The 14718-nt window shown below is 44.7% G+C and overlaps 1 protein-coding gene across 1 annotated transcript in view; it reads right to left on the minus strand.

Annotated features, from left to right (window-relative positions):
• Window positions 1-14718, minus strand: part of SLC23A2 (solute carrier family 23 member 2) — a 1453080-nt gene that overhangs the window by 922886 nt on the left and 515476 nt on the right. The window contains exon 5 of the mRNA XM_069618873.1: window positions 7823-7939. Coding sequence (XP_069474974.1) covers window positions 7823-7939 — 117 coding nt within the window. The remainder of the gene's footprint in view (window positions 1-7822; window positions 7940-14718) is intronic.

The raw sequence follows: 14718 nt of genomic DNA on the forward strand, positions 1-14718 counted from the left end.
ACCAGTGTGTTCTCGAGAGCACATCTACGCTTCATACGAGAACAATGGAGTAAAAACTGCAAATAACAATTTAACAGGAAATTCCACATGTGTGCACCTTCAGAAATCCTCTCAAACTAGTGGTGCCCTATGCCCAAAGCATTTGCTTACATGTCTAGACAATCCATACCACATATCGCGCACAGTGCTCTCCTCTGACCGGCTCAGTGACGGTCTGGATTATACTCAGTAATGTAGGTCACGTGACATGAATACATGTCAATGTGCGTGCCGCGATAGGCGTGAGATCTGAAAAATCACTAACTAGGAAGCCCTCGAAGGCGGTCATAAATAATGCTGGTAACGTGATAGAGTGCATAACAATGTACAGACGCGTAATCAACGCGATACTGCAGATTAACAAGCATCAGAAATCAAATTCATGCCGCTATCTGTATCTGCAAACAGGGATGTTCATTAAAATCCACTTGGAAGTGGCTCAAACAGAGAATCATATTTACACGATCTTGTGCAACTCACTCCGAGTACCAAGATGATGGGTGCCAAACATGCCTGATTAAAAGTGCTGTGTGCCTTGCGCCTACATCCGCACAGTATCAACCAATGCTTTGCAAATATGGGAAAAATAGTGCAACATGCAGGTGCTCCTTGCACATGCCTCAATGATGACAATAAGTCCACAAATATCAATCCTAATCGTGTAATGAAATGTGGCAATACTGATTCATGATACGGGGGGACTGTGAAATGAATGGCTCACCCATGGCAGTGAAGATTGAGCAGTTCAAATCGCAAAGAAAACGATAATCTTAAACCATGAGGACGAAGCAAACTTCCCCCTTCGCGGTGAGGATTTGTAGACATTTTTTTCCATCACAAGATGAGTAGAGTTAAAACACAGAATTAAAAGGAACTGCGGGTGTAATGCTGGGTAATTCATGGTGTATGAACATTAAAAAACCATATACAGAAGTTGATATTCTAATATACAATCAACTAAACCTCAAGGTATGAATGACCATATAAACAGAACAGTCTCATTTCAACAAAAAGAATATACAGGTTGAGCTCTTCATTCATTCCATGAGGCACAAGAGACTCCAGTCTGTACACCCAGAAAGCTTCTCTCTGTTTTCTTTCTTTCACAGTGTGTTTTCTTTCTTTCACTGTCTCCTCAAAATTCTTTCACACAGTACTTCCAAGACCTGGAATTTCATTGGTGCGATTGTGTGCCCATGTTCTTTGAAATGCTGTGCCATGGATTTATGTTCTTTGTTCGTATGCATGACTTATGCTCATTCCATCTGATTCTTGCTCTACTTTTGGTCTCCCCTATATAGTAGATGACACAAGGGCACCTGTTGCAATAGATAACATTTTCAGTAGAGCAGGTGGCAAAGTCTGCAAGTTTAATACGTTCCTCCTGTACACAGGTGAAAGACATAAGGACCTTTGATCACACTGTTAGATTGTCTGCAATTGAAACATGGGTAGATGCCTTTCCTGTCTGTCTTGGTGATGGGTGGTTCTCAATCCCCGTCGCTCACTAGCATGCGCCCGAGGTTCTCACTTATTTGATAGGCAAAGACAGGTGGATCTGGAAATAGATCTTTGGTTTCTCAAGTTGTCCCAATGTCGGTGTTTGCTTGTCCTTATGGCTCTGTAAAGAAAATTTAGAAACAAATACTAGAGATGAAGCTGTTTTTCTGGGTCTGATTTGCAACAATGTCACTCTAGGTTGGCTGGTGGTCTTGGCTACGGCTGCGTCGAGATTTTGCTTGGGATACCATCTGTACTTAAAATGTATGCAAATGTTTGACAAACGCTATCTGTATTCTTCTGGATCGCTCACGATCCTCTTGATCTTCAATAATTGGCCATACGGTAAGTACCTCAGTGTATTGGGCGAGTGAAAACTCATACAATGAAGTAGGTTTTTCCTATCTGGTTTTGCTGTGGGGGGAAGCCCCTTCCCATGAGGTCAGGCAGGTTAAGCTGCTACCAGATAGTCCCCCTAGGGGTGGTACTCAGTAGAAGGATCTCATGGGGAGAGACTCCCCCTCTGGGAATCGGGGAGAACATCTCTGGTGAACATGCTATGGCCACTTAAGCCCAAGACCTATTGCCCCCCCTACTATGTATACCCCAATACTATACTAAACCAACCTATGTTTATGTGTAAGGCAGTCAGTGTGACATCCACTGAAATGAGCAAGAGCTGGGACTACCCAGTGGAGACTTGTGTGGGAAAGACCGAGAGGAGGAGGAGGAGGAGCGGAGTAGTGAAGGATGCTCTGCAAAACTGAAATGAACAGTCTAGACATTCATGTCAGATTGTTTCAACAACCAACATAAAAAGGGAAGAAGGACTCAATACCTGGTCAAGCAGGCTGTCAAGCCACCCCAGGTGGAACTGAGAGCGGAGGAACTGTTCGACAAGGGAAATTCAAGTGCCTTCAGACCAGGACACTGTCTAGCAGGAAGACGCTTCAATACAATTGAAGTTGCAAGCGTTTCTGGATTCTGTTTCCCCCATACATCTGTTGGCACATCATAGGCAGAATCAATCAGATGACCTGACCCACTTGTCTCACAGAAATAAAGAAGTGAGCTTGGTTATAGGACATCTTTTCTTTTAGAGAAACATAGCGGACACAAGACCACTTTTGGGTATATGGCCGCCTGTGCCATTTTACACTGAGTGGAAGCAGCACGATTAAAGAAGATTGTTGACTTCTAAACAGTGCGCACCTCATTTTAGCGTATTAGGAAAGTAGTGAGTCAGCATAGGGCGAGCTCTCTCTACTATCCCCTTACCTAGATAGGTGTGCAGCAATTCTAAGGGATAGAGAGCTTCTCTTTATAGGGACTTGTAAATATTTATAGGGACTGAAGCTGAAGATATAAACTTTTTAAATAGCAGGAAGGCGTGCGTCTGGGGTCCAATGTAGGAATACCCTGCACAGAACCGGCGATGCAGTAACCAGACCTCAGAGAAGAGGTGGACTGCGCAGTCTGGAACAGATAGCTGGACTGCACAGAGTCAAAGATGCAGAGTTGCCGTAGAGAAGGAGAAGTCAGCAGGAGCTGCAAAAGACCGAGACCCACAAACTGCAGAGACACCGTGGCAAATGTGAAGCCTGCAGAAGGCACAAGAGGCCCGAGAAGAACCCCCCAAAAGGTACGGGAGTGAAAGGGCTGGCTGGTGGGGGCAGAAGAGGGTCTTGGCATCTGCAGAGGGGCACCAAGAAGGAAAACCTACAAGTCTGGGGCAACATTAAACCCCCCCCTCACAGACAATATCCAAAATAGTGCAAAAAGCAGATATTTTGTAATTAAAGGGAATTCTATAAAAAAAAAAAAAAAACACCTAGAGAGAGAAACAAGGAAGTCATCCATAATCTTCCTTGTGGCAGTACTTGGCAGGTGAGCAAATCCAGTCTGCCCATCACGGGAAGCAGAGCAATACGGGTTTGAGACCCGCACACTAGCCGTGGGGAAACTTTCATATTGTTTTCCTCAGGGCCTGGCTTGACAGGAGAGTGAACCAAGTTGGACCAGAACCAAGTTAAAGGAAGACAAGGGGAAGGAAGTAATTCCCCCTGGTGTTGTGCACTACGGACATTAAAGAATATAGAAGGGAGTCCTTCGCCCTGGAGTTGGTGGGGGCCTGGCTTGGAAGGAGAGTGAACCAAGTTGGCCCAAAACCAAGTGAAAGAAAGACCAGGGTAAGGAAGTAGTTCCCCCCTGGTGCTGTACTGTGAAACCAAGTAAGTACAAGAGAGATCAGGGGAAAGGAGTCATTCACCCTGTGCTGTTGAACTATGTAAGTGAAATGCCAGTCATTCTCCTGATAACCCAGACGCCAGAGGAAGGGATTCATTCCCCTGGCAGTACTAGTGTTGTGAACATTTGACCCAGAGGAAGGCAGTCATTCCCCTGGAATGAAAAACAGAAAACTTTGATACCGAGTGTTATAGGATTGGTTATTCTTCATTGCTGAAGTACTGGGACCAGGGGCATGGAGTGATTTCCCCAGGTAAAGAACTTCTTAGACAAATCACGACCAGAACTGTAATATCTAGTCCAGTTGCAAGGAGTCATTCTCCGGGACCAAGAACATTGGCACAACAGTGTAAGGGACCGAAGTAGGGCTTTTGACACTGGACGGTGGACTATTGATTTACAAAGACATTCTGACAACACTGTTAGTATTTTAGTTGAGGCAGGAAAACCCCTCAAAGAGATGAGGAAAATTAGGTGCTCTCCTTATTTTCCTGGCTAATAAAAAGCGATAGCAATCTCTATGCCACCTGTGTGTTGGTCTCCTCCTCTTTCTGCACCCTGACAGCTAATAGAACTATGACCAGGCAGAAGGTCTTTTAAGTAACGTATTTCAAATCTGTTGAAGCCATGGGCTCAAAATGCTTGTGAACAAGTGTTAAAAACATCATGTTAAGATTGCAAGGTAGTTGAGGGATGCAAACCTGTGGAAACCTCCTTAAGACCACTGAAGCATCTCAATAACAAGAATGGATAGCGTGTTTCTGCCAATGAATTGAGGTAGGCACTTAAGGCTGTCAGATGCATTCTGCCCGATTTGGCTACTTCTACAATAAATTAAAGATAATCATTTTTGATACTACAGAAAGGGTTAATGTCCTTCTTTAGGCACCAGTTGTAAAACTGTGTCAGTTAGCTTGTATATTGGCTTCTGGTGGCCATCTTTTTATCAGCCTTCAGAAAAAAAGGTCACTCCTAAAAATACCTAGTTGTCCTTATATCTGGGCTTCTGGGACCTAGTTGCCTAGCACAGCGATTGAGGGGATGGGTAAAGAATTAGTACCTACCGTTGAGATAGACAATGCTTCTACACTAGGAGTCTCACTGGCGGTTCCTGAGATAATTTGAGAAAGTCGAGTACCAACACCTGCTGGTCCATATTGGTGCAATCAAGATCACGTGGAAGTGCTTCCTGCATTTCAGTCTTTGGAGAACTTTAGCAATGAGGGGTTGAGGAGGGAACCCACGCAGTTTCTATCAGTAGCATGTGACTACAACAGAAGACAAATCCAACTAATGAGGAGGCTGAGTTAGCCCCTCTTACATTTTTTGCCCGTCACAAAATGTCAGGTTTTGATACAGTTATTGGGCTGATAATATTATGCTGTGATGTAGCATACACTTAAAAAAGTTCCAAAGAAATTCATCAGGTGCCAACAGGCAGAAGTGAGAAGAATCAATCTGAGATTTTCCCCAAGGCAGGTATGCATGCAATGCAGTGCTCTGCTCATCTTATTTAAGAGTTGTAAATCTACGGCACAGAAGTGTTAGCTTACAGACAAAACAGTACACTGTTCAAACAAATGCTTGCATTTACATAAATAAAGCAGTCCAGTATGTTGTGCTTCCTCACACAATTGGAAGTGCTGTTCTAAAAAATAGGGGAAGGGCTAGTGAAGTTGAAAAAATATATATTTCTGTTCACTGTAAAAAGGTCTAGACGTGCACGGTTTTAAAAGGCAGAACGGCAGGTTTTATGGTGTATTTATTTTACAGGTACCGTTGCATTGCTGAAAAACTGTGCCACAAATTAACATTTTCAAATCTTGATTGGCTGTTGCTCTGAAGGGCCAATGCAGGCTAGCTGCACTGGTTTCTAATCTTTCTAATAATTTACCAAAAAAGATTTTACAATGCTATGCACACCGTGGTTGGCCAGATAGTTTATGTATGGGCAAATGCAGTGTGAACTATACAATACATAAATATGAAATTGAGGGGTACATTACCACAGTTCCAATTGTATGCTGTCTGATGGGCTAGACACCAGAGTTCAACATAGTGAGACAGGAAACCCACATCTCTACTCAAACTTTTGTCCCTTAGGTTGAGCGTCTTCAAATACTCAAGCTGCCATGTTCTCCAGTGCCTTGCATTTGGGAGGTCATCTTTTAAAAGCAGTACAGACAGGTCCTTTAGTGTATGGCCATTGGGTGAGAAGTGATATCCTACTGGTGTTGATGTTTTATGGTTGGAGGTGGTAAGTGTGTAGGTTCATTCTTTCATGTAGTTCCTGGCAGGTTTCACCTATGTGATTTCCTTGCAGGATGTTCTTACATTGGATGGGGGACAATGTTGGATGATATGCAGTTGCAAGTCCCTTAATTCTGTTATGTTTGGTATTGTGGAGTTGTTACAATGTATTGTATTGTATTGAGTACAGATGTTTTGGCAAGTTTAGCATCCTCCTCATATTGATTGGGTACATTCTAGTTATTTGTTCTTGACCCATTGGAAACACTCTTCTGGGCAGGGACTGTGATAGATGTTTTGGTTTCTTATATGCAATCAAAGGGGATTCACTGAAAATGGCCTTCAGTACTTCGACCTGCTGAATATAGTTTGTAGATCATTAACAATTCTGTTCAGCTGTGTTAACGCTGGGTTACATGTGACAACTAAAGACGTTCATTCTGTATTGCTGCTTTATTTGTATTGTAGCAGGTTCTCTCTTGGAACTCTTTGAATTTTGCATGCACGATCAAACTTGCCGTCAATTTGGCTGGCTGAGTGTCTCCGGTACTAGGGGCACTGTAGTCCTGCTTTCTTTGTATTGTACCAGGTTCTCTGTTGGAATTTTCAATATGGCGTTAACCCCCCCCCCGTTCCAAGGACTGGATTGGAGGGGGGCGGGGGGAGAGAGCAGCCTGAGTTAACAAGGGAACCAGGCCATTTAACCCCCATCCCAGCCCTAGAAACGGGGGGTTAATGCCATTAGCACCAGGCACAAGGGCTGGGATGGGGTTAAATAAAAGTATTTTCGGTTTGCAAACGGAACACCTAATGGCATCCTGATCATGGAAGGAAAATACTATTCCAAGATGGCCGCCAGGGAAAGGGAAGCGGGGCCCCGCACAAAGCCCCTCTACCCTTTCCATGGCGGGCTGCGGGAGCGAAGATGAAGTGCCACTGATGAAATAAGGTAAGTGGAGGGGTGGGAAGGTAAACAAATAAATAAGGAGTCTGAGGGTAGGGGGAAGATGGCAGCGTAGGGATCTGGTCGTCAGATAAGCAGGGCACAGTTAGTATGGTTGTAGGGAAACATAGGTTGTACTTATTGACAATACCAAAAGAAAATAAATAAAATCTCAGACCTGTTTGTTTTGTGTGTGAAAACATTAGGTTACAGTTACAGGTCAGCTACCCACCCCGAGTCTCCAAGTGTGTTTTTTAGCTTGCATGAGGGACCTGTTTGAGAAGGGTGGCCGTGCATACCACAAAGCACATTCTTTTAATGAATCTAAAGCTGCTTCATATAATGTTATGGCTCATACTTTTTTGATGCAATAACCCATCATGGGTAGCGTGAAAGAGTCAGGCATAGGCATTTGTAAGATTTAAAGCAAATAAATGAAATAGAAAATCTGCTAAATTGTGCAAGCTTTCAGTCCGGTCTGTGTAAAGAACCAGATAGAGGGTGATGCCCGAGAAGACCGGTGCAGGCAGACCACAGTTTAGCTTTTGAAAAATGTGCCTTAACTGTGCACAATGATTCCGTTCTTCACGGCACAGGACAGATGTGCCATTAGCATGGAGAAAAGGGGACAATTGTTATGCAAACATACTTCAGAAAGTAGACGGCCATGCAAACAGGATGAGCGGATTCCTAAATTGTGATCCCTTCTGAAAATACAATGCCTAGAATTTAAGCGACAGGTTAGTAGAAACTTTGCCATGTGCTTATGATTTCAGATGAGATCATGAAGAGAGATGAGTGGAGAACAACTTGTACTCAAGTGCATGTAACAAGCTATAATACCTGTAAGCCAAGGAATATGCAGAGATACCAAGGAGGAATGTCTTCTACTGTGTAGATCATGTCGTGCCTATGTGGGTCGACACTTTCATTGCTGTCCAGGGTCTCGGACAGGGAGCTCTGACAAAAAAAGGAGACAAAACATCAAGATTAGCACAGAATACACAAACCAAGTGACTCTGAGCATTACGAGTTGATTTGAGTAACATGGTACATAGTCCCGCCAGTGCAACATCTGGTGATGGATGTGTAAATACACATGGCTAAGTAATGGTGTTCCAGCCAAAGATACACGCAGAAATTTCATGTCGATTATACAATACACAAGAACTGGAACTCTCAAATGACACATCTCCTTCTCAGGCTTATTATATTGTACACCTAATTGACAATGTGTGAAACCGTACCAAAGGCAGATTACAGCCACAAAAGTATTTCAATTTGTTTTGTAAACAAGGAGCAGAGGTTGAAGCAAAAAAGTTTTTTTTTCTAAAATACAACACATAATTAACAATGGTTACATAACCTTTTTATACATGGTACACATGTTGTTCTTAATTGAAATTCGAAAGTCTGTACCATCATTACTTATTTATAGAATCGCAAAGGCCATGACTACAAGCACTTGTCTAAAGAGCACAGTTTTTGTTGTCTGGTAAATAAGATGCAAACAGGCACACCTAACTGCTAAGGCACTGAAACGTTTATCAACTAAAGCAGTGTCTTTGATCCTGCAATGATACGCTTATTGTCTCACAGAAATGAAGAATCTGCTTTGGAAGCAATACCATAGATGCCCAAAATGTCCAATAGGGACACAATAGCAAAAGGCCTTTGAAACATTTAAACACTCTGACTGTTTTGCAACAAAGTAAAAACGTGCTTTTTAACCACAGCCGACTAATCCATCAGAAAAGGCATTGTACCTGTAGACCATCCTCCCACACAATGCTTTGCAATCGCCACATGATCTACATTCTAAATTATACACCTAAAAAGGTTTATACGTTTGACTAATGGCAGATGATATTCTTATTTTCTTCTTTATCATAAGAAAATAGGGATCAAAAGAATACAGCTCAAGACTTTTCTCCTTAGAAATAAACTAAGCAAAATGTCTCTCAAAAGCCCAATGTCCAGCCTTAATACCAGCACACAGAGACAAGATTCTCTTTTGACATCTGAATTCATTCGGACTGTAGTCCTCAGTCGATCCCACTCTCCTCAAACAGGCAATCCTCTTTGGAAGCAGTTACTCAAGGTCTTGTCCTCTGGGTCTGTCTTAAGTTGATTCCTATGTTGGCAACATAACATGGTGGAACACCTGGACTTGCAGATTACTTGACGCTAATACCCCTGGTGCCATGGGTTGTCTTGAGTAGGTCAGTGGTCAAGCTTCAGGCTTTTGTAAACATTGGACCCCAGGTTACTGGTTGTTCGCCCATCCTTACATGGCTCAGAAATGCAGGCCTCCTTAGTGCATGCTTACTTTTCTCGGTGTAGGGGCCTACAGCTGGATTGGTTCCTCAGTGACGGTGCTCTTTTCTGGCATAGGTGTATTTTTGACCCATTGAGACTTCACCCATATTTTGGGCTGGATGTTGTCCGCCTATAACCTCTTGTTAAGGGTGTTATCCACTTATTGGCACACCCTCCTCTCGCTCTGTGTTTGGCTCTTCGTCCTTCAATTTCCTCATCCTCTTTTCTCTGAGTGTTTTCCTGCCCCTGTGAGGAACCCGAGGGCGTCCTCATTTCTCCTCCTTGGTCCACCTCTCAGGTGGCCAGGGAAAGGCCATCACTTTTGGATCCTGACCCTGGGGGTGGATATGCGAGAGGGGGAGGGAGGAGATATCACCTGGGTGGAGGGAACCTGGGGAGAGGATGTCTTTGGGTGAGACATGGTATCGCCCCTTTCCCTTGTGAAAGGGAACACTATATTGCCCCTGCCTTTGTAGGCTATCAGTCTTTGTCCCTTCCTTCTGTCCAAAATGTCCCACAGCCATTTCACCTTAAGACTGGGATGAGGAGGAAACCAGGAGTTATGCACACTTCCATTCGTTCACGTCACTTTGGTATTGAGATGAGGAAGAGGATTTTTGGGGCTTTGAAAGAGTTCCATTGTAATAGCCAGACATGTCCAGCTAATAGGTTTAACCAGGGTCAGGCAATTGAAGTGAAGGACTTGCACCTGCAATTATTTAACAAGTCCCAGGTGTATAGAAATGGTGACAGCCCAGCAGAAGGGGAGAGATAGCCTGGACAGAAGGACGCGGCTTGGAAAAGCGGAGCGGGCTGGAGAGGAACCGGCATGAGGGAAGCTGTGCTGAACAGGAGGGCACGAGCGACACAGGGGCCAAGGCTTGCCGTGAGAGGGTCGAAATTCCTGCTGTCTTCCCTGCCCGGTGTTCACAGCAAGAGCTGTGGTACACCAAACCTCCCGATTTCTGCAGGTCTCAGAGAGCAAGAGTTGCTCTCAGTAGCTCCTGCTGAGGAAGAGCAGAGCTATGCACTGCAGGATTCCAGGATGGCGAGCGCTGATCGTTGTGACTCCCTCAAAGAAAAGGCAGAGCAAACACAAGCCGGGAAGGTGAACAGAGAAGCCCGGAGGAGCGGCTACATACCGGTGAGTGCAAAAGAAGGGAACACTCACACCGTCTGGAAACAAGCACGTCTGAATGCCGAACGAACTGAGGACAATTACAATTGCTATGCAAGGCCAAACCAAGTGTTTTTGAATCCCGAACAAACTGCAAGGCATTACAAAGACTTTTGAGAGTTGTCACAAGCATTTTTGAAAACCAAACTGAAAAATATGAAGAGCATATTTGAATACGGCACAAAAGAAAAGCAAGTGATGAGCACTTATGAATTAAGTGAAAGCAGGGTGGTGAAAAGGGGTGAACACCACAAAAGAGTGAGTTGTGCGAGATACAAGCTGTGGCAAAGCGTAAAGACTGCCAAGAAGAATCAGAAATATGTGTTGGCCAAAGATACAGGAGCCCAAGGAACTTCACGTTCAGAGGGAAAACCTGTGTTGGCAAAAAACCTGAAGAGCACAGAAGCATGACAAAGTACCAAGGGTTATCGGTTGCATGACCTGTGATGGGTGGACGGTGTGGTCCACCAACTGCGACTAGACTGAGTGACCACTACTTGGAAAGAGCCAAGGAAACAAAACAAAGAAGCTGGTATTTTACAACAGTTGGTGAAGTGAATGATAAATGCAGAAACAGAGCAATCTATGTCAACTATTGAAAAGCCTGCATGGCCAAGGAGTTGAACTGGTACCGATTTGAAAGCCAGAAGATTTGAACAGATTGGGAAGTAGAGTATAAGAGGCTCTGACCATTATTTTTTAACACTATTTTTTTTGGCTGCTGACGTCCCTACCCATCGTCTATCTTTTGTTGTGAGGGCAAGTATAGGTTTGGTACACAGACAGACTCGTATTGAACTTACTGACACAGACTATCATTAGTTTTCTTTAGGTAGGGAAATCCCACCTTCGCATAGGGTAAGTTAGGCCCTACTCCATCCTGCCATTCAAGTAAAATAAAGCTTTTACTTAGAAAGTGTAATCTGTTGTGTGTCTCTTACTTCATGATGACTTCAACACCCCCCGACTTTGAACCCTCCTGTCTCTCAGGACACTTCTTGTTGTCTCCTCCTAATCTCACACCAGTCCCTTTCCATGGTCCCCTTTATTCTCTAGCTTCTGCCTACCTTCTACCAACTGCTTGCCCCTTCTTTCCTCTGACCTTTTCCCTCCTCTCACCGCTTGCCTCTTGTTCCTCCTTTCCTTCGCTTTCTATTTCTACACCTCCTACTCTCCACTCCCTCGCCTCTGTCCTTCTCCACCACTCCTTTCACTCACTGTCCTTGCTCCAAACTTTACCCTCCTTGCCACACTCTGATCTCTGCCTTCCTCCGTATTACTGTAATTGTGGTACAATCTCTGTGGTCATACCCTCCTTAATACTGCAGGGAAGGGTTTTCTTAGACCCTTGACTCTGGTTCCTAAGTCTGCCCTCCGCCCAGCTTTGTCTTCTCCCTGGATTAGGGTTTTTAGGTGGGACTACTTTGGGAAACAGCATTAAGTTGTGTTCTCATAGATATCCCACATTCCCGTGCATTGGGGGTCTATCTATTCCAGCCACAATGTTTGGTTCATGCCGACTTATGGCGGCTTCCAAGCCCATAGAGGACTACATGGTTCCTGCAATTCAGGTATCCTCTCTGCCAGTCTAAGTTGTTCTCCCTCTTAATGATGCCCTACAAGCGGTCTAACCGGTTTGTTCGTGGTCCATAAATACACTGCTATTGCAAATCTTGACCTGCAGGGTTGCCCACAGACTGCAATACCAGTCATATTGCCCATATCTTTGATGGGCCTGTCCTTCCTCTCCGATTAGGCAATATGAAGCCATGAACAACAGATGTAGACATCAACCTACTTGTGAGCAGCGTGCCTCACTGCTCCAAAAAGGCCAATACATCAGCACATTTTTTGTGAACCCCGCCCAGGGTACACCTTCCAGGTTTCCACTCCCTCCGCCCAACATTGTTCAAATACCCAGTCTGCAGACCGCTACCACCAAAAGGGCTTCTTAAGGTTGATTATTTCTAAATAAGTAGGGATAGTTGCCCCAGTGGAGTTTGGTATAATATAGGGCTTCTGTGGCATACCCTGTTCAACCAGGTGTCCGCTTGGTACTCAGAATGGCAAGCCTTTACCCCTCTGTCCCGTAAAGTGTGAAACCTTTATGTATTTCTTTAGCACTTTACTTTGCTTTAATACGGGATGACCATTTGCACTTCCCTGATAAATCAAGGAGACTCAATACCAAAAATGGTACATCAATGTACTGCTAAATTTCTAAGTGATAATTCACAACATTCAATAAAATAAAATGCCACAGTACCCGTCTGATGGCACACATTGATTGGGTATTTTATTTTGACATTGGAACAATGTCTAGAGCAGGAGTCTCCAGACCTTTGATGTCCATGGCCAACAATTAATCATCAAACGTGATGGTAACGACATACAAACCTATAAGGATCATATTGGTGTTCCAAGTTGACCGACTCAGTGCTTATATTAAATTAAGTGATTATTATAAATAAGATAAGACATGTTATTGGGCAGTCATTACCAAGAAGCTCAAAACTAGAAATGAAGTTCTTTTTTGCAGTAATTGTGGTTTTACGCGGATGAGAAACCTGAAGGTGTCTCGACCGATAGTTCCAGGGGATCTGTCATCCAGGTGGCCAGAACACGGCCATCGCTTTTGGAACCAGTTCCTGTGGATGGACCAGTGAGGGAGGGTCACCTGGGTGAGGGGTGCTTGGGGAGATGAAGTGGAAGGTGGGATAGCGAAATGCAGTATCCCTTTCCCTGTAACACCTTTACCCCCATCCTACCAGGTAGGATACTTAGGAACTCCACTGCCCCCCACACCCCACCCTTTCGCAGCCCAAACACTTTCTCATGGACAGCTCACTGAGAGAAAACAGACTAACACACGAGCCGTATACCTGATATGTCCCAATATCCCTTATCCACTGGGGTCAAAGAAGAGGACGAACCCAATGTAGTCATTCTGAATTTTTGCAGTTTGACATACTTGTTCGCTGGGCGCAAGTCTAATACAGGGCGCATGGTAAGATACATTTTGGGTACAAGGAAGTACACTGAATAAATACCCTTGTTTACCTAGTGAATGGGGACGACTTCTACTGTGCCCTTTTCCAGAAGGATCTGCACTTCTTCCAGCAGGATTTACAGGTGTGCTGGTGATAGGCGTCTGCTCTTCAGTGGGTGGTATCGAGCTGGCCGGTGGAAATTTCGAAACAGTCACCGTGGGTGACTGTCTTTAACACCCACTGGTCGGATGTGATCCACTCCCATGTGTGGATGAATGATGAGACGTCCCCCCGACCGGGGAGGCATGGCAGGGGACCCGAACCGGCAAGTCACTTTGCAGTGGAGGCCGTGGAGCCTCTTGGAGTAGAGTTCCTACCTCTAGCCTTGACTCTGCATTGACCTCTTTGCTGGTATTGGCTGTTTTCAGATGAGCCTTGGCCGGAGGACCATGTGGTACTTCCAGAGCCATATTGATTATGGGGAGATAATGAGAAATACTGACCGTGAAAGGACAGCGGAAATGTGCGCCTCCTCGCTAGTTGAAGGGCTTGGCTGTGATTTGGACTTGAGTGTCTCATGTTCTTTCTTAGCAGTCTCCAAAGCGTTGTCAACAGCCTTGCCAAGTTTGTTAATCAGAGAGGCCCGAGTCTCTGGTTTGAAGCCCAAATTCTTCAGCCAGGCGTGTCTCTTAAGAAGAGTCCCCTGGGCTAGAGTTCGTCCCGCAGTCTCGTCTACAATGTTCTTTAAAATATTATGGGTCACCTGTCTGCCCTCAGTCAAGACCGCCAGCAGGCGTGATCGTGTGGGCTCTGGGACCTCTTGAAGGTCTTCCTGGAGCAGGCCCCACTGGATAACGCTGTAACTAGCGAGGAGAGTTGTATTATTAGCTATTCGGGTAGAATAGACTGCAAAAGTAGTAATACGCTTTCCTAGAGCATAATGTTTTTTGCCATCTATCAGGGGGAGCTTCCGCTGTGGATAGTGGAACCCCTGCCCTCTTTCTAGTGGTTGTAACAAGCAAGGAGTCCGGAGTGGCATGACCTCTTATATACATAGGGTCAGATGGAGCAGGGCAGAACAATTTCTCAACCCGAGGGTTGACTGACCCTGTGAGGGAGGGTGACAAAGGAGGAGCTAATCGTTTCTTTATTGAATTGAGTAGAGGAATAGCCTGGCTAGAGCGAGGCTTCTCCTTGAGAATATTTTCTACAAAGTCGCCATCAGGGGCTGTCTCCTGTGTAGCGATCTCAAA

The sequence above is a fragment of the Ambystoma mexicanum genome, chromosome 10, assembly GCF_040938575.1.
Source record: "Ambystoma mexicanum isolate Mex_15411 chromosome 10, UKY_AmexF1_1, whole genome shotgun sequence".
NCBI lineage: Eukaryota > Metazoa > Chordata > Amphibia > Caudata > Ambystomatidae > Ambystoma > Ambystoma mexicanum.